This window comes from Phoxinus phoxinus (assembly GCF_949152265.1).
Source record: "Phoxinus phoxinus genome assembly, chromosome: 20".
In the NCBI taxonomy this organism is placed as follows: Eukaryota; Metazoa; Chordata; class Actinopteri; order Cypriniformes; family Leuciscidae; genus Phoxinus; species Phoxinus phoxinus.
The window spans coordinates 20,789,651-20,809,211 of NC_136895.1; the positions used below are offsets into that span (position 1 = coordinate 20,789,651).

General features: G+C 38.2%; 1 protein-coding gene across 1 annotated transcript in view; it reads left to right on the forward strand.

The window, feature by feature from the left end:
* Positions 1–19,561, forward strand: part of arhgef18b (rho/rac guanine nucleotide exchange factor (GEF) 18b) — a 46,392-nt gene that overhangs the window by 11,524 nt on the left and 15,307 nt on the right. The window contains exons 11-24 of the mRNA XM_079592297.1: positions 7,754–7,818; positions 8,037–8,091; positions 14,444–14,594; positions 14,885–14,991; positions 15,146–15,286; positions 15,427–15,677; positions 16,777–16,902; positions 16,998–17,115; positions 17,198–17,452; positions 17,924–18,000; positions 18,087–18,265; positions 18,360–18,433; positions 18,721–18,906; positions 19,083–19,229. Of these exons, the coding sequence (XP_079448423.1) occupies positions 7,754–7,818; positions 8,037–8,091; positions 14,444–14,594; positions 14,885–14,991; positions 15,146–15,286; positions 15,427–15,677; positions 16,777–16,902; positions 16,998–17,115; positions 17,198–17,452; positions 17,924–18,000; positions 18,087–18,265; positions 18,360–18,433; positions 18,721–18,906; positions 19,083–19,229 (1,932 nt within the window). The remainder of the gene's footprint in view (positions 1–7,753; positions 7,819–8,036; positions 8,092–14,443; positions 14,595–14,884; positions 14,992–15,145; positions 15,287–15,426; positions 15,678–16,776; positions 16,903–16,997; positions 17,116–17,197; positions 17,453–17,923; positions 18,001–18,086; positions 18,266–18,359; positions 18,434–18,720; positions 18,907–19,082; positions 19,230–19,561) is intronic.

Here is a 19,561-nt window from a genome sequence, read left to right on the forward strand (position 1 = left end):
TTCCATATAAGGTTTTATTTAAGGAAATATGTGAAATTATGTAGATATAAATTAAAAATATGTTTACTGCACATTTATATTACACCACCACTATATAAATATAGGATGAATTTTGGTAAAGTGGGACACTTTCTGATAATTTACCTTCTGCATAATGTTTTATTATGATCCAAATGTCGTAGCCCCTCATATGATACTATTCTAAATAGCTTAAGTGCTCTACTCTACTATACAGAATAAAAAAGAAAGAAACATTAAACACAGGATGGATGACTCTTCCTCAAACACACATGGACCCCAAACCACGTTTTTCCAGGCGCTACTGTCAAACTGGGACTCCTTTATTGGCAAACTGGGACACTTCAAACACATGTAAATTCAAATGTAGGCCCAATGAATTAAATACACAATAACAATATAAACAACAACAACAGAAATAATAAAAATCACTTTCTTTAAGGAGGGGTGCAGGTACAGCAGATTCTTTCCACCCCTCCCTCCCTCGCCTGTCCACAATACTTTGTATTGGGTTTAGTTTATTTCATGTAAATTTAAAAAATAGAAATCTTCATAAACATTTCATCTTATAGGCTAATTTTATTCCACACAGGCTAAGTTTCATTTCTTTTTGTTGAAAAGTTTTTTGCAAATATTGCAAATGTCCCCGGCATCCAAGCTTGTACCCTCCATCATTCTTTCTTTTTTCTTTTTCTTTTCTTTTTTTTTTTTGGAATTGGCCGTTTTTTAAAATCAGTTTACAATCTGTGTTAAAATATCTAGTTAGCTAACTAAATTTATGAGGGGCATACAAAAAGGGAACTCAATTCCCCATTAGAATTACTTAAATGGCTGTCCCATTTTACCAGTAATACCCTGTCCCAGTTTAACAATACGCTATTGGCAAACTGGGACAGTGTCAAAATCACACACACACAAAAAAAAAAAAAGATTCATATGAATGTGATTTTTACTAATTCTGATTCACTATTACATCCATGATGATCCATGAGTGTTTTCATTTTTATAATCTTAACATTATTCACCTCAGAATGCTATGTAATTTTACTCTACCATCACGGTTCACTGTAAGGTTGTTGAATATAGTGTGCCGGAAGTGATGTCATAGCCACAGAATCTATATATTTTTATCACATACTTGCTTATGATGAGCTCAGTGTTGATTTTTAGTAATGGAATCATTTACATGTAAAGATAGAAATTAAGAAGCTTAACTGTCCCACTTTACCCATTGTCCCACTTTGCCAGTATTCACCCTAATTTATTTTAGAAACTAAATTTCATATAGGGTTTTATTTTTTTAAGGAAATATGTGAAATTATGTTGATATAAATTAAAATGATGTTTACTGCACATTTATATTACACCACTATATAAATATAAATATAATTAATATGCTTTCTTTAAATTGTTGGATGTATGGTTGAATTAAAAAAAATTATATAATTACAGTTACAAAAACTACTATAGTGTGGTTTGAGGGTTGTGTGTGTGTAATGTATATATATATATATATATATATATATATATATATATATATATATATATATATATATATTAGTGCGGTCAAATTGATCGCAATGAATCGATTCTCAAATAAAAGTATTGTTAGTAGCATATTTAAAATACTTAAAATATATTATTTATTTACACACAAATAAACAATTTCTGTGTTTATGTATTTTTTCATGTATTTCCATATTTATCTTTTGGTGAATCATAAAATGATGGATGAGTGGTTTGAAGGATAGAATTTATATATATATATATATATATATATATTATAAATTTAACCGTACATGGTTTTTAAAACCTTATTATTTCATTATACGTGGAAATATGTGAATATATATATAGAAGATATAAATGGTAATATTTTATAAAAGCATTTTTTATACATTTATATCTAAACAAATATATATTGTAGAATAATTCATTATTCATCAACCCATAGACACTTTCCACTCCATTAGTGAAGCCCCCAGTGAAACTCGCGCCTGTCCCTTTAAATGTGGGACTCAGCCTGTGGAATGCGCCTCCTGTCCCATAATGCCGCGCGGCGCAGTGCAGGGACAGTCAATCTACATACAGCAGTCGCGATTGGCGCTGCTTTTTTTTAGGTTGCCAAGTGATGTGTTGTGTGCTTTTGTGTGGCTGTCATAGTAACCTGAGTGATGTTTGAGGTGATGCGATCGCAACGCGCGTGACGGCGTCATAAACGGTGAGTTTGTTCAGCGCAACAGGTGTTTGCTAACAGAGCTAATAAACACACAGCAGCTAAAACACGTTCAAATTCTTTACAAACGTCTGTTTTTTACTTCACGCGGGTGATTGTTTAGCTACAGGTGGCTCTTTTTAAACTTTTTAAATGACAGTCGCGTTAAAACAGTTGAAAGTTTGCGGAGTTTGCTGAGAGGTCAGCTGTCCGCTGTGTTTAGTTTCATTGGCTAGTCAAGCAGGTCCGTGTTACGCAGGACTTCAAACGCTTACAGTTGCGTTTTATTCAGACGGCTTTTGTTCATACTCGTGCATTTGGCTGATTGTAATTCATTGATTTTTGTGTTCAGCATAAAGATTTAACATATTTACATACAATACAAGACCCGAATAATCAAAAATGACGTCAGGTTCCCACCAAAACGAGTTGCTAGGGTCTTCTGGATGGTTGTTCTGTGGTTGCTAGGGTCTTCTGGATAGTTGTTCTGTGGTTGCTAGGGTCTTCTGGATGGTTGTTCTGTGGTTGCTAGGGTCTTCTGGGTGTTTGTTCTGAGTGGTTGCCTCAACCTCCAACCCTCTATAGAAGTCTGACAAGTTAGAAACATAGGTTAACGTAACAACTTGAATGATAAAAGTGAATTGTAGTAACTTAATCATATAATTGTATTAATATGTTTTGGTTCTGGTTTAACATTAAAAAAATGTTTTTAATATTACATTCTGTGTCATTATAATTCAGTTTTTGATTTTTTTCAGTCTTAGTTTAGATTTTTTTTTAAATCATTGCTATAAAAAAGACAAAATTAGGCATTAAGTATTATTATAAATTTGAGTTTCTATTTATTAACCAATTATTAAAAACAAAAATGTTACCAATGTTGCCATTTTGTTGTTCATTTATGCTTTTTTGACAACAACTAAACGATTAATTATATTATAACAACAATAGACATTTCATTTGTAATGTAAATATTTTAATATTTGATAATATGATCATTTTGATCTGATCTAACTTTTTGATCTTTGCTTTGATCTGATCTGATCTTTTTTTAATGTGACAGTGTTTGAATATTACATCCTGTCTTATAATTATGAATTATTCAGTCTTGCAATCTTAGCTTGGTAAGGGTTTGGCTGAAGAATTTATTAGATTATTTTATTTTAGTGCGGTCATATCGATTTAAGTTTGTAAATAAATATATATATATATATTACAAACCTTTATGTTAGATGCGATTAACAGCGATTAATCGATTTGATTTTCTATTATCTTTCATGAGGAAAAACGTTTATTATATTATTTATTATTTTTGAGTGTCTATTTATTAACCAAAAACACTTATTATTAAAGATTAAAGATCCGCCAATGTTGGTTTTTATGGCTGATATGAAGCAGATTATTTTTGTGCAGTGACGTGTATTATTAGTAAACTAATAATACTTTTAGTATTCTTGACAGTTGATTTCTTGTGGTTTTGATTCTTGTCCTATCTAAGCACTTTTTGGAGGAGCGATGATGTTTCGGTTCCTTCTGTCCTCATGCAGCCCTTCTTAAGCTGGTTTCTCTGGGGTTTTTCTGCACGGTCACATGCTTTAATTGCGTTTGGCAGTAAGTTCAGGGATTCTCCCCCTCCGCATGCCTCTGGTTCACCTCGCTTTTGTCACACAAGCTCGTTTTATGTCTTTGTCAGAGCGTGAGATAAATAACCACGTGTGGTTCTTCTTAAAAACACTGTCTGCGCTCGGCCCACGTTCACATTCCGGCGAGCGGATCATGTGATGTGATAACAGGATTATGATTGATCCTCGTGGAGTTCTAGTTCCTGTTCCGTTTTCAAGTCATTAGATGCTCTCTTGATGTTGACGCTGAGCTCAATGTGTTTTTGAATAAAGCCTCCTTAATGTTGATCATAGACAGTCATTTATTGCTAAAAGAATTAAACAGATTTGCTAAATTAAACAGTTAAATTGCTTCTGGAATTCTGCCTCTGGCAATTTATGTAGGTCTGGATCCATTATTTGAGCTATATTTTATAATATAGGTTGTTTTTATGTTTCTCATGAAGAAATTACTTTTTTTATTTTAAATAAAAAATTGCTAACTAAAGAGCAACTGATATTACTTTTAATGGCATAAATGATACAAACAATTTGGTAACACTTTACAATAAGGTCTCATTTGTTAACAGTAGTTATTACACGGCTCTGTGGAATACTTGATTCTGATTGGTCAATCGTGCCATCCAGCGGTATATGTTATTCCCAGATAACAACCACTGAAAACAGATAACACCGATAACATCTGATAACACAGATCAAAGTCAGCAGCGCTATACACTTGCTAGGAGCGTTTTTTTTCATCGTGGAAGTTTTGCATTTGGTGAGCTAATAAAATATTAAAACTGTCAAATCAATATTTTGTATACAGTTATTTAATTATGCCTTCTAGTATCGTGGAGTAGCTCTCTTTTGGTTCGTACAAACGCAGCTGCTGCCATTTTGTGACTGTTGTTTTGTACACTGCTGGATTGTAAGATACAAATGGGTATGATTTTAAAACAGTTTAATCTGAAGTTTAATCTCTTATCTCCATAATTATTTATGTGGCGAAATGCTGTGTAATAAGTATGACTGTATTTCTTAAATATCCGTCTAGTTTGAAGTTGCCGCGCTAGCAACTGCTCTCTCCGCGGAAGCTTTGCGTTTATAGACCTAATAAAATACTCAATCAATATTTTGTGTCTTAAAGGGACAATATGTATCTTTTTGGGTATTTTATTATCTAAAATCAATATTTTTATTCATAAATATGTCCTCAATGGTGTACAAATACCTCGGCCAATTATCTGACTTATCCTTATAAATGAAGAATTTATTATCTTTATATACATGGGACGGGTAGGTCCACGGAGGCTTCCATGTAGTTCCGCCATCTTGCAAAACTATAATAGCAGAGAGGGACAAAAAGTACTTAGCCAACGCGTTTCCACAACGCGTTTTCGTTCAGAGCCAGCAGAAACGCAGGTGCAGAGCAGTGAGAGGCGCTTAAAATGCACCGGCAAGTTTAAAAGTCTGGACTGCATTGTTATTATGGACCATACATATGCCACAGGAGAAGAAAACATCGTCGTCAAAAATAGAACGTAAAAGTAAACGTGACCGTAGATTACAGAAAACAAGAGTTAATGTAATGTTAAAGCCAACCCTTTTTCAAAAACAATCCATTAGCTCAAGTTGTGAATATTTTGCTACGTGCATAGAACTGTACAGACAATGAAAATTCATTGCTATTGCTAGACATAAATTGTACAAACCTCGGTCGCTTCTCTTCTCTGCCTTTGTAAACTTTCAATTCTATCAAGATCGTCTCTCGTAGCTGCCGGGCATCTTTGTCGTGGTATTGACTCTCGCTCTCCTCCTCTTCCTCGTCGTCCACCTCCTCGCCTAGATCCCACTGATCCACTGCCTCTCTGTCCTCTACCTCTTCCTCTCCCTATTGTTGAATCATCTGATGATGATATCTAACAATGAACATAATTCCGAAAATATAACGAATAAAGAAGGCATAACTACTAATTACAATATTTAATGTTTTTCACAGTCAGTAATTCATACTGTAACATTCGTTTGTTTGTTGTCATGTTGCAGTTTGTTTGAAATAACACACCTGTTCACATGAAGGAAAACTCGACGAAGCGCTATTAGAAGACATCCTGTCAAAGCTTTTTGGTACATATCGCCTACCGTAGATGCAACGCGCATTTGAAAAAGCAAGGCGCTGCAGAGCAAAATTAGTTTGAATGCAAAATACAAATTCACCACTAGATGGGAGTAATTCCTACTTATTGTCCCTTTAATTATTATAAGCGGGATAATGTACATGCAGCCGGTTGTTATCTCAGAATAAACCCCGACAGGGTGATGAGGACCCCAACGTGAAGTGGAGCGGATGTACATAATCCCTTACTTAATGTATATGTATCAAATAAATTGAGTAAATATGTTTTTTAAAGCAATGGTTACTTAATAAAAATATTCCTTTTTGATCTTAAAAGTAAATTAGTAAATGTTGAGATTAACATTAATAAATGATGTAGAAGTATTGTTTATGTTAGTTCATGTTAACCAAATTGTTACCGGTAATTTTTATGTGTCCGATAACTGATATTATAGAGAACAGATGTTTTTTTATATACACAAATTTATATTTACAAACTTTTATGTGTTAGATGTGATTAATCGCATTGACAGCACTTTTCAATATTATTTTTCATGATGAAAAATTATGTTGTTTATTATATTATTTATTGTTCTTTAGTTTCTTAGTATTTACTAACCAAAAACTCTTTCTTTAAATTGCGACTGACTTACACAAAGAAAGTAAAGAGCGCTCCTTTTATAATCACTGAAGCTGTCGGTCAGAATAGAAGTATATAGCCTACTATAGAAGAACAATGGTACAATTAATAAGAGTACAATATTTAAAAAATGTGCCTATAAAATGAGGCTTTTTCACGTTGCTGTTAATAAAAGTTCATTTTATCTGCATCTCAATTCAAGCTCAATGCTTTACTGTCAATTTTTCAGTAAACAAACATGTAATATTATTAGTAACTGCATTTATGAATGCAAAACAATAGTAATTTCATGATTAAATTTCCGCCCCTATCTGTAGAACTTAGTGGCACCGGTGCTACTGCTCTCAAATGTTAGTCTGGAGCCCTGAAAGTGTGTATTGACAGAGAAGATGGGAGATAATAACCTCGTTGTCATAATCATTTAATGTTTATTTGTTTTAAATAATACATATACCTGTTAAACACCTGAAACGTACAGTGGAAAGTTGGCACATTTTAAAATAATTCTTCTCAGGTCCGTTCGGTAAAAACACATTTATTTAAAATTTCCCGAGACCTGATGCTGCTAATATCAGAACCCGTGCCCGAGGCACTAGTCAAAGTTTTGGACCTGTCCTGAACCCTCTCGGTTTGGACCCTGGGTTTTTGGACCAGTGAAGCCTATAAATGTCCTCAAAACCAATAGAAATGAACTAGAAGCCACACTTTTAGATTTATTATGCTGTATAAGTTCATCAGATATCAGTGTTTTCTGCCGTAATGTCCTGTGACGGTGGCATTGATCAGACTCTCAGTTTGTTGTTTCTAATTAGGTTTGTAGCTAAATGGATTGAATCAGTCACTTTGTGGGGTGAAAAGTGGAAAATGGCCCGCAGGGACAGGACAGAGACTTTTTGAATGGATAATGAGCACTTCTGAAAGCTCTTTACCCCCAATAAACCTGTGCAGATTTCTTAGTGCATTATTTCTTTGCTGTTCTTTCAAAATGAAAGCAGTATATTGCGAAACATAGCGGTCTCGTAGCGGTACAATCAGCCCCAGTTCTTCGAGTCCTCCCTTTCCATGTAATTTCAGTTTACGGGAAAGCCTACATGTTGGTTCTGATAAGTAAAGTGTTAACCTGTGTCTCTCTCTACCACCGCCTCTGTTCGGACCGACAGACTGCGCCGTGAACGTCCACAAGAGCTGCAAGAACCTGCTGCCCGAGTGTAGCAGTAAAAGCAAGGTAAGATTCATGCACTTTTATATATTATATATTTCACATGAAATATTGAAAAAAATTGAATAAGCTTCACTTCGTATTAGTTTGGATCAAATTTAGCTTCCTAAAGACAATAAAAGGCTTTATCTTTGGTCAGAGGAGTGGCAGGTTGTGTCATTGTGCGGTTTGTTGTGAATGATAAACTTAAGTGTGTTTGTGTCTGTGTTTTTTGCTCTATGCAGACAAAAGACTGGGTGCAAAAGCCGCCACACACCGCAGCTCAGGCGTATAGTCCAGGTAAGCACATTTGCAGACTAATTACCACGTTTTTAGCATTATATTTGATCAGTGATTAGATGATGTGTTTGGATCATATCGCTAAACCAATGGCGTGTCGCTACTTGTGAAACTGTAAATGTTTTGCAGTAAATGCTAAAAATATTTTGCTTTTTTTAATTGATTAAACTAGTCAAACTACCCTAAAATTAAGTTGGTGACAATACAAGGTGCAAGTCATGGGGTCAATATTTATTTTATTTATGGGGTCAAATGATTTTAAATCATATCAGGGTTAGACATTTACACTAAATATCACCAATAAATCTATAAGATATTGATGAATGGGAGAACTAGAAAAAAAGGTTATTTTGTAAAACGATTAGGGCTGTCCGTTAAACGCGTTATTAACGGCGTTAACGCAAACCCATTTTAACGGCGTCAATTTTTTTATCGCGAGATTAACGCCTAGCAAACTTTGTAGTTTTTTTCACATGCTTTTGCAACAACTAGTAACGTTATTAAAACTACAACACCACACCGGATCTAGCTAGACCAGAAACAAAACAACAGGCACGCCGCACACACCTGTTTGGGCTTGCGAACCGGCCAAAGAGTGGACGAGAAGCGCAGCGCCGAGCCGCGTCTAGGACAACTGAGCGCGTCTAGCACATCGGACGCGCACTTTCTCAGTTTATGGCCAGCAATAAAAACGCTGAATGGCGCCGCCGGTGTGTGTACACCCATAGAGAATAATGTGTTCGAATTTTAAATACGAGCCGCTGCGCGACGCGGCGCTTCTCGTCTGAACGTTACGTTTTGAGAGGATGAATGATGAGCGCGAGACGCCGAAATGGATGCCAATAAAGATTCTGAATGGAAAGTTTACTTTTAAAAAGTTGCCAAATGGTTCAATTGACAAGACCAAAGTGATCTGTGTGTTGTCGTTGTGAACTGAGCTATCATCGCAGCACGTCCCACTTGATAGTCAAGCGCACACACACACACACACACTCAGCTGATGCGTTTCTACGGCCACTCGTCAATATTAGTAACGTTACCTCGTCAGTATTTCTTTCACTCTTTTATTGATGGACAGTGTCACATTGTGTGAGAGATTATTTGCTCCAAGTGAGAATGTTAGTGTGAAATTGAACACAGTATGCCAATGTTGTTTAAAAAACAACAACAACATTTGCACAAAGCAAGCCGATCCACTTTTCCATGTTGATAAGAGCATTAAAATGAGAAAAAAATAATGGGACAAAAAGAAATCAAGAGACATTTAGAATAGATAAAAATGTGCGATTAATCGCGAGTTAACTATGACATTAATGCGATTAATCGCGATTAAATATTTTAATCGTTTGACAGCCTCAAAAAACGATTAGTACATATATCAAATCAATATCATTTTATAAAAAAAATTGCAATAAAATCACCTTCAATTGTCACAATTGTATTTCAGTTTTAGTTTGTCATTTTATTACTTTATTTTATTCCTGTTAGTTGCAAAGGCAAAAATTAACCTTTAGAATTAAGTTAAATTTTTCACGTAATATTTTAATTTAGTAATGTAATCCATCTCATTATTTGCTGCAAGACGTGTCTGGTAAATAGGCGTTTTCCCACTTGTAATCTGCTCGGTTTAGTTCACACGTGCAGCTGCATGAGGAGCTTGTTTTGCTGTCCTCTCGTGTGTGTGTGTGATGGTCTGTTTAATGGACTCTGGGCCTGCACATGCTGAGTCCCCTGATAGCAAATTAAGGTCATCTGGCTGTTTTTTCCTGCATTTGCCATCACCAGAGAAGCACTTAAGAGGTTAATCACGGTTCTACAATTAATTACCCCACAAATCTGATCAGGACTTACTGTTCCTGCTGTAGGTTGGACACAGTTTTGTTAATAAACCGATATTAAAGTGTCCCATTAAGTTTTTTCGAATATTCCCTTTCATGCAGTGTGTAATATAGCTGTTTGTGAATGTAAACGTTCTGTAAAGTGGAAAGTGCAGGATAAATAAAGTTATTGTGTCCCAAAAGAAAGAATCGACTCTGAACCGCCAATACGAGTCGTTTTTCATTCAATTCCTACAGCTTTACGGTTCTACGTCACTAGAAGATACATTTGCATAACGTTGTACGACTGCTTCTCAAATCTCGGAGTTCAGCGAGGGATTCGCAAAACGCCTGCTTTTGAAAGATGGGACAGTACCCAGTTTATCTGGACCAACTTTCTCCTCCGAATCGCAACCTGTAGGTATGAATAATTATTGATGAATATATATTTTTACCGGGTGTTAAAAATACGTATTTTTTGTGCTTTGTATTGTGTACGTTTCTCACTAACCGGCTAACTCACGTTATTACTTACTGAAATAATTCTGCTAATCCCAGTTGAAACGTCTCATATAATGTACCTAAACGTCCTGCTCAAGTCGACCTTGCGATGGAGGTTCGCATCATCAGACGTGCGCTCAAATTGAGCTCGACATCATTGTTACTGTCTTTACAGTGTGTATCACCGAGGAACCCTTCAGACGGAGCTGCAGTTCAGTTATGGTAATGAGCGTTTAGCTTCCGAAACACGCGCTGTACACGGTAGACCAATCACAACAGACTGTGCCATCTGGCCAATCAGAGCAGAGTAGTTTGCGGAAAGGAGGGATTTAGAGAGACTGTGAATCGTTTGAGAATCATTGAAAATGTGGTGATGTGCAAATGTATATTATGAGAACATGAAAGTGTTTTTTGACTTTTGATGCATGTAAACCTGTTGTAGGAGACTTCAAAACAACATTAAGAACCTTTGAAATAGCATAATAGTGGCACTTGCAAGTCCTGGATGCTGATTGGTTAACGCAACACATTCAGGCAGTGATCAAACTGATTGAGAAAGCAAGTCAAATCTAGTAGAATAGCATTTCATGTACACTGTTGGTGGCTTCCTCCTGCCTTGCCTCTCTTTACCTCTTGTTTCGTAAGATTTTGACATGAAATCAAACCGGAGGATCCTTCTGTAGACAGAAGGCGTTCAGTTTGCCAGTGCGATTATTACTCCTGAGCTCTGGGCATCTCGTTAAACACCCCCCACTGTGACCGCGGCCGAGGTGGGAATTGCTTTAAGAAGTGCGGATGAAGCCTGTAATGCTTCACTCCCCAGGGGAAAACATCTGGAAATGTCATCCTTCACCCAGAGACTTCTGGAAGAACATCTTGTAAATGCATAAAGGGGCTGCAGTCGTTAATCTTACTGATGAGATTGTCAGCAAATCCATTTAATAATTAGATAGACCAATACATCTCTTTTTTGATGTAAAAAAATAATAATTAAAGGAGAACTCCAGCGCAAAATGAACCTTTGGTCTAATTACACATTACCTGTATTTTATACAGTCATGGCCAAAATTGTTGGCACCCCTGGTAAATATGATCAAAACTGGCTGTAAAAAATAAATCTGCATTGTTTATCCTTTTGATCTTTCATTCAAAAAATTGCCAAAATTCTAACCTTTCATTGAAGCAAGAGAATTGAAAGTGGGGCTAAATCACATTATGAAATAAATGTTTTTCTCCAAAACACGTTGGCCACAATTATTGGCACCCTTTTATTAAATACTTTTTGCAACCTCCTTTTGCCAAGATAACAGCTCTGAGTTTTCTCCTATAATGCCTGATGAGTTTGGAGAACACCTGACAAGAGATCAGAGACCATTCCTCCATACAGAATCTCTCCAGATCCTTCAGATTCCCAGATCCATGTTGGTGCTTCTTCTCTTCAGTTCAGTCCACTCATTTTCTATAGGGTTCAGGCCAGGGACTGGGATGGCCATTGCAGATCTTGGTTTTGTGCTCAGTGACCCATTTTTGTTTTGATTTTGATATTTGTTTTTGGATCACTGTCCTGTTGGAAGATCCAAACATGGCCCGTTATAAGATTTATAGCCCCGGCTGTTAGGTTTCGATTTTTTATCTGTTGGTATTTGATCCAATCCATGATGCCATGTATCTGAACAAGATGTCCAGGACCTCTGGCATAAAATTAGGCCCACAGCAGTAAAGATACAGCAGAGTATTTCATTTTACACATGGGGTACTTTTTTATCCCTGTGTGCACTAAACCCATCTTAAGTGTTTGCTGCCAAAAAAGCTATTTTTTTGTTTCATCTGACCATAGAACCCGTCCCGTTTGAAGTGCCAGTCGTGTCAGGTACTTTTCAAACGTTCTATGGACAGAGGAACCAAAAAAATAGCTTTTTTTGGCAGCAAACACTTAAGATGGGTTTGGTGCACACAGGGATAAAAAAGTACCCCATGTGTAAAATGAAATACTCTGCTGTATCTTTACTGCTGTGGGCCTAATTTTCTGCCAGAGGTCCTGGACATCTTGTTCAGATACATGGCATCATGGATTGGATCAAATACCAACAGATAAAAAATCGAAACCTAACAGCCGGGGCTAGAAATCTTATAACGGGCCATGTTTGGATCTTCCAACAGGACAGTGATCCAAAAACAAATATCAAAATCAAAACAAAAATGGGTCACTGAGCACAAAACCAAGATCTGCAATGGCCATCCCAGTCCCTGGCCTGAACCCTATAGAAAATGAGTGGACTGAACTGAAGAGAACAAGCACCAAATTACAATTACAAAAAATAACAAAGGAAAACACCAAAACTTCGGCCACCAAAACATTTTGGCTGAGAATGAATCTGGTTTTATTGCATTCAATGTAAGCTCGCGATTGATTGACATTGCATATTTGTATATTTAAAAAAATATTAATTATTTTTATTGTAATTTTATTTAATTTGAATGTTTATTCTGCTGCATCGGCTAATAAAGTTGAATTCATTCATATATAAAAAACAAGTGTCATTTAGTTATAATGTAAATATATTTGTAGATATTTTTATTTAAAAAATATATAACATTTAGATAAGAATTAGGGCTGTCAAAAGATTAATCGCATCCAAAATAAAAGTTTGTGTTTACATAATATATGTGTGTGTACTGTGTATAATTATTTATATATATAAAAACACACAATCATGTATATATTTAAGAAAAATTGGGTTATATTTATATATCAAATATTTATATATAATATAAATGTATATACAGTATATAAATGCAATTATTCCTTAAATATATACATGAGTGTGTGTGTATTTATACATAATAATTATACACAGTATACACACATATATTATGTAAACACAAACTATTATTTTGGATGTGATTAATCACGATTAATCTTTTGACAGCCCTAATAAGAATATATTATTATTGTCATTTTTTGTAATTATTTGTTAAATGTGGGGCTTGATGGGGCTTAGAATTGAATAATATTTATGAATGATATAAAATTATAATTTATTATTAATAAAAATATGTATTGACATTTTTAGACAGATATATAGATGCAACAATTTTAGTTTTTTTTTAAAATAAATTAAAACCTGTTCAATAAGAATATATTATTAGGCGCTTTTCCACTACACAGTACCAGCTCGCCTCGACTCACCTTTGTTTGGTTTTCCACTGTGTAAAAGTTGTGCCTGTACCTGCTTCCAGATACTTTTTTCCGTATCACCTCCGGCGAGGTTCTGAGCGAGCTGAGGCGATACTGAAATGTGACGTGAGAACACGGCAGACTGCTGATTGGTCAGAGAGAATCGTCACTATTCACTCATCATTGCACGCGCCAGACGGAGTATCCTGAATAACCCCGATATTTTTAAATAGTTTGGCTAGAGATTGTTTGATATACCCATTACTAATATTATGTACCGGTAAAACAGCATACACTCAATTTCCTCCATTGTCCTGTGTGTGTGGGTAGCGGGTGTGTGTCGCGTCGCTATGACGACCAGGTACTATTGTGGAGGTACTATCTGCAATGGAAAGCGTGTCGAGTTGAGCTGGTACTGGTAATGGAAAAGCACCATATTATTATGTATTATCTGTCAGGTTCTCCCTGGAGATGGTAGTGGAGCTTGATGGTTTACGTGCTCACACTAATCTGATTGTGAGACTTAGACTCTCAGCTGTTTCATTAAAACTTCCTCCGTCACAACAGGGGAGCGATGGGTGGGAGGGAGGCGTGATTTCTAGAACACACTCTCCTCTTTATAAGACCAACCGTCCTCTCAGTTAGTCAGACATCATGGCACTGGCTTTACCCAGAGTCCGAGCTTCTCAGAGGAAGAGCGGTTCACGACTCCCGGCGTCCTCGGGTCTGTCCCGCAGGCTCGGGGTTCGAGTCCTCCTCCATCGAGACTTCCTCACCTGCCGTTTCCTCGACTCCATGCCTCGCTCGGTTTTTTTGAGGCACTGCTACCGCACTGACCCGTCTCGTTTCTCTGCAGCTCTGCGGGACCCCAGCTCTGCCCTCACTCCCATCAATGGCCCGTCCCGAACGTCACGCTGTGCTTCAGGTATGACCGTTCCGCCCAAAGGACACAGCGCCCAACCTGCCGCCTCCAGCAACCCTACAGTCAGCAACAACAGCATCAGCGGGTGAGTCCTGTGTGTCTGCAGTTATACATTCTCATTACTCCACCAACATTAATTACTTTAGAAAGGAAGATAATTACGTTATCATCAAAAAGCGATTTATGACAAAGGCACCTTAAGCACAAATCTCATTTGCATAATATAATGTAACATCTATGACGCATTTCTGTGCTTTAGTGTTTATATTACTTTTTATATATACATGTGTAGTGTGAGGCTTATGTATCAATAATAAAATGAAGAACGTGCTTTCATAATTAATGCAGCGTTTACATAGTCATGTTTTCTGGCAGCTCTATCGCAGGAGAGATGGACGAGGTTGACGGGTTGAGGCTGAAGCGCCCCGCTGACGACACACTATCTCTCGCCTCCACTGTGCCCGATTCGCTCATCGTTGAAGGTGAGGGGTTGATTTTTAAAGCCCAACAACACTGAGAACCCCCAGAACGTGAGATAAAGGGTCATGTGTGTAATTTACAACGGGGGTTTTGTAAAGCATTGAGCAACACTTTGTAATTCAGGATCTGAATGAATGTTGATCTGTGTGTGTGCAGATGCTTATTACACCACAGTGCGAGGGGAGCTGGAAGCCATCGCGCAAGACTTCGAGGTGGAGTCCTGGAGTCTGGCTGTGGATCAGCACTTCTTGAAGAAATATTCGAAGGAAATGATGAAGAGACAGGATGTTATATATGGTTAGTGTTACCCGCGCTGCTCTAATGCTGCGATCACACCAAACGCGAATAGAGCGTCAAATTCGCAGTGATTTTTTTTTTTAACTTGTGCATTTTTATCTCTGTAAGATCTTCTCTAAAGCTTTTCCTGTCTCCTCCAGAGCTCATCCAGACGGAGATCCACCACGTGCGGACGCTCAAGATCATGCTCCGCGTTTATGCTCGAGAGCTGCGGGAGACGCTACAGCTGGACGACAGGAAGCTGGACTGTCTGTTTCCCCAGCTGGACAGCCTGCTGGAGCTGCACAACCACTTCCTGTCCCGCCTCAGGGAGCGGCGCGCAGAGTCTGTGCAGCCGGGCAGCGAGCACAACTATGCCATCCATAAACTCGCAGATATTCTTATATCCCAGGTACATGCTCTTAATTTAGTGCCGTTGATCACACCTTCTGCTCTCTATTTCCCGCTTTATTATTCCTGTTGTCACCCTTTTGCCCTATGCTTCCCATTTCACATTTCCTGTCTTTTGCTTCCTGCTTTACGCATCCTGTTTTCACACTTTTGCCCCACGCTTCCAGATGTTGTCATACTTCCTGCTTTACACTTCCTGGCCTACATTTCCTAAACTTCCAGCTTCGCCTTTCCTGCCTCAAACATCCTCGTTACATTTCCTGTAACAATAGGATGTTTTATGCACTTCTTTGCTTACACATCCTGTTGTCATGCTTTCACCCCATGCTTACTCCCACAATTCCTGCTGTTGTAAAGCCTAACATTTCACATTTCCTGACTTTCGCTTCCAGCTTCACACATCTTGTTGTCACACTTTTGCCCCACTCTTCCTGCTGTTGTCACACTTCCTGCTTCACACCTGGTCTACATTTCCTAAACTTGAAGCTTCGCTTTTTCTGTCCTACACTTCCTTGCTTACACATCCTGTTGTCATGCTCTCACCCCACACTTATTCCCACAATTCCTGCTGCTGTAAAAGCCAACATTTCACACTTCCTGACTTTGCTTCCAGGTTCACGCATCTTCTTTTCAGACTTTTGCCCCAGTCTTCCTGCTTTTGCAATACTTTCTGCTTCACAACTTCTGTCCTACATTTCCAGCTTCATGTTTCCCGTCTTACACTTCCTGCGCTACACTTCCCACTTCATATTTCATGTATTTCGCCTCCTGCTTCAAACATCCTGTAATATTTCCTGCCTTACACTTTCTGCTTCATTACTGTTGTTACACTTTTGTGCTTTTGCTTCCTGCGTCATATATTCTCTTGTCGCCTTTCCTGCTTTACACTTCCTGCTTTACATATTGTTTTTACACTTCCTGCCCTACACTCTCTGCTTCACACATGCTGTTGTCACAAGTGGGAAAGCAGGAAGAGTTGGACAGGAAGTGTGACAACAGGAGGTGTGAAGAAGAAAACATTGGGAAAGAAGGGTAAAGCAGGAAGTGTGACAAACAGCACATGTCAAACAGGAAGTGACTTTGTGTGCATCTGGTTTTAGTTTTCTGGAGAGCTTGGAGAGCGAATGAAGGAGAGTTATGGGGATTTCTGCAGTCGGCACACTGAAGCGGTCAACTACTACAAAGAGCAGCTGCAGAGCAACAAGAAGTTCCAGAACCTCATGAGGGTATGTTGAGATCGTATACGTCTCAATGTTGCTAACATTTGCTAGGTTGTCCTCAGCACTGCTTTGAATCATTTTCTCACCTAATTGTTTTTCAGAAAATAAGTAATCTGTCAATAGTGCGGCGGTTAGGTGTTCCAGAGTGCATCTTGCTGGTGACACAACGAATCACCAAGTATCCTGTTCTTGTGGAGCGCATCCTGCAAAACACTGAAGGTTGGTTGTTACTGTGCCGTAAATATATCTGTGCCAGATATTATGAATGGGCAAAGTTATAAACACTTTCTTCTCACTCCAGCCGGGACAGAGGAACATGAAGGATTAGCACAAGCTCTCGGTCTAATCAAAGACACCATAGTTCAGGTGGACAGCCATGTCAATCTCTACGAGAAGGAAGCACGGCTAAGAGAAATCGCTTCCAAGATGGAGCCCAAGTCTCACGGGAAAATCAAAGATGGACGTGTCTTTCGTAAGGAGGACCTTTCTCAGGGCCGCCGCAAGCTCTTGTACGAGGGCTTGGTAAACTGGAAAGCCGCTTCTGGTCGCCTCAAAGGTATTATGAGAATGATAATTTGCATACATAGGTACAAAGCCATGGGTGATGCTGGTAAAAAAATAAGATGGGAGGAAAATGCTTTTACATTCTCTCTTTTGAGAAACTTTGGCGTTGCTCGCAAATCTTTTCTGATAGTTTTTCCTCCCACCGCATATAATTCCAATGTTTCTTGAGGGAACACAATAGTTTTGTGAGAGAACGCAAATGATTTGCGAGAGAATGCCAAGTTTCTCGGGGGATTGCAATACTTTTTCCAAGAGAACGCAAATGTTTTGTCATGGAACGCAATACTTTAGTTTAGCAAGAGAATTCAAATGTTTTGCGAGTTAACGCAAAGTTTCTCCGGGGAATACAATACTTTTTACGGAAACGTTTTCCAAGCAAACGCAAGGTTTCTTGGTGGGAACGCAACTGCATATATAAGTCTGTGTACTTCACAATTGACATTCTTCTTTGCTTCCGTTGCAGATATTCTAGCTATACTTCTCACCGATGTTCTCGTCTTGTTGCAAGAAAAGGATCAGAGATACGTGTTCTCAACCGTGGTGAGTGCAGTATGCACTTTGTTTTTGGTTCATACAGGATGAGAAATGTAATCTTAATGCACTCATCTGTGTTGTTTTTCTGCTAGGACAACAAGCCATCAGTTATTTCACTGCAGAAGTTGATCGTGCGAGAGGTGGCTCACGAGGAGCGGGCCATGTTCCTCATCTGCGCCTCCTCGAACGAACCCGAGATGTACGAAATCCACACGGCCTCGAAAGAAGACCGCAACGCGTGGATCACCCACATCCGTCAGGCCGTGGAGAGGTCTGTGTCCATCTGTCGCCACATATTAGTGTCAGTATTTACTTCTATCAGCATTTTTTTTTTAAAATGTACTTCCTCGGTTCTTGTCCATCAGCTGTCCACATACAGAAGAGAGATTGTTCAGTGAGGAAGAGGAAGCCAGAGTCACACGGTTCAGAGAGTTTCAAGGTAAATGCCACATGCACAATGTTTGCTTCGTAAATCATGACATTTGTTTAGTTTTTCTGCTCATTTTGATGTTGTGTGATGGCTTTTTATGATTTTTTATGTCACTAGACGGCGCACCTGCATTTTCCTATTGAAATCTTGCAAATCCTATATCTTTTCTCAAAAACGAGAGAAAAATTAAATAAATTAGTGTGTGTGTGTGTTTGTGTGTGCAAAACTGACAGTAAGGACATTGCTTTAAAGATTTCAATATTTTTTTTAACATATTTTACTCTCATTATCTGTAGATCGCCTGACGTTGAAGGACGCTCAGATCGCCCAGAGCCTCACAGAGAAGCTGCAGTTGTTTGCAGAGCTTGCAGAATCTGTGGCTGGTCTAGAAGACACCAGATCTCGCTCCCGTCTGCTTCTGCGAGGCGACGCCTCCGACCTCCAGCAGGGGGAGCAGCTGCTCAAAGGAGCCATTACTGAAGGTAACACATCTGAGCAGCTCACACAGGTTCAGGGCCTGAATTATAATATAATAACTCTATCAGTTATTAAACGTCTTTAGCACTGGCGTTATGATTCTTGTTTGTGATTAATCATGCACTATGATGATTGTTTAAGAGCTAAATGTAGTTAATGAAGCGTATCTGTCTTTCTGCAGTGGAGAACCTTCAGAACCTCCTGACATCTGGAACTCGGGAAACTTCTCCGCAGACTGAGGGCAACCAGAGTCCGTCCTTGAGTTTGCTGCCACGCAGAGCAGACACCTTCGGCGGATACGACAGCATTGCTACCATACTTCCTAAGAGTAAGAGCCATATATGATTAGACACTGATTATACATGTTGCATTAATGGGGATTAAGTTAAGACTCATTATTGTTTTTTAGATATCTATGTTAATTGCATATTTGAAAGGCTGTGCATCCCAATTCGCGTAATATCTGTGCAATACAGTTGGTAAGATATGTCTCTCATCATAATATATTGAAAATAGTGCTTTGAATGTTCCCGGATGCTCTTCAAATATGCCTGCGTGCAATCTTTTGAGGCCTAATTACCCACAATCTCTATGAATGACATGTTTATGGTGTTAATGTGCAATCCTATTATGTACCTTCCCAGTGTAAGTTTGTAAACA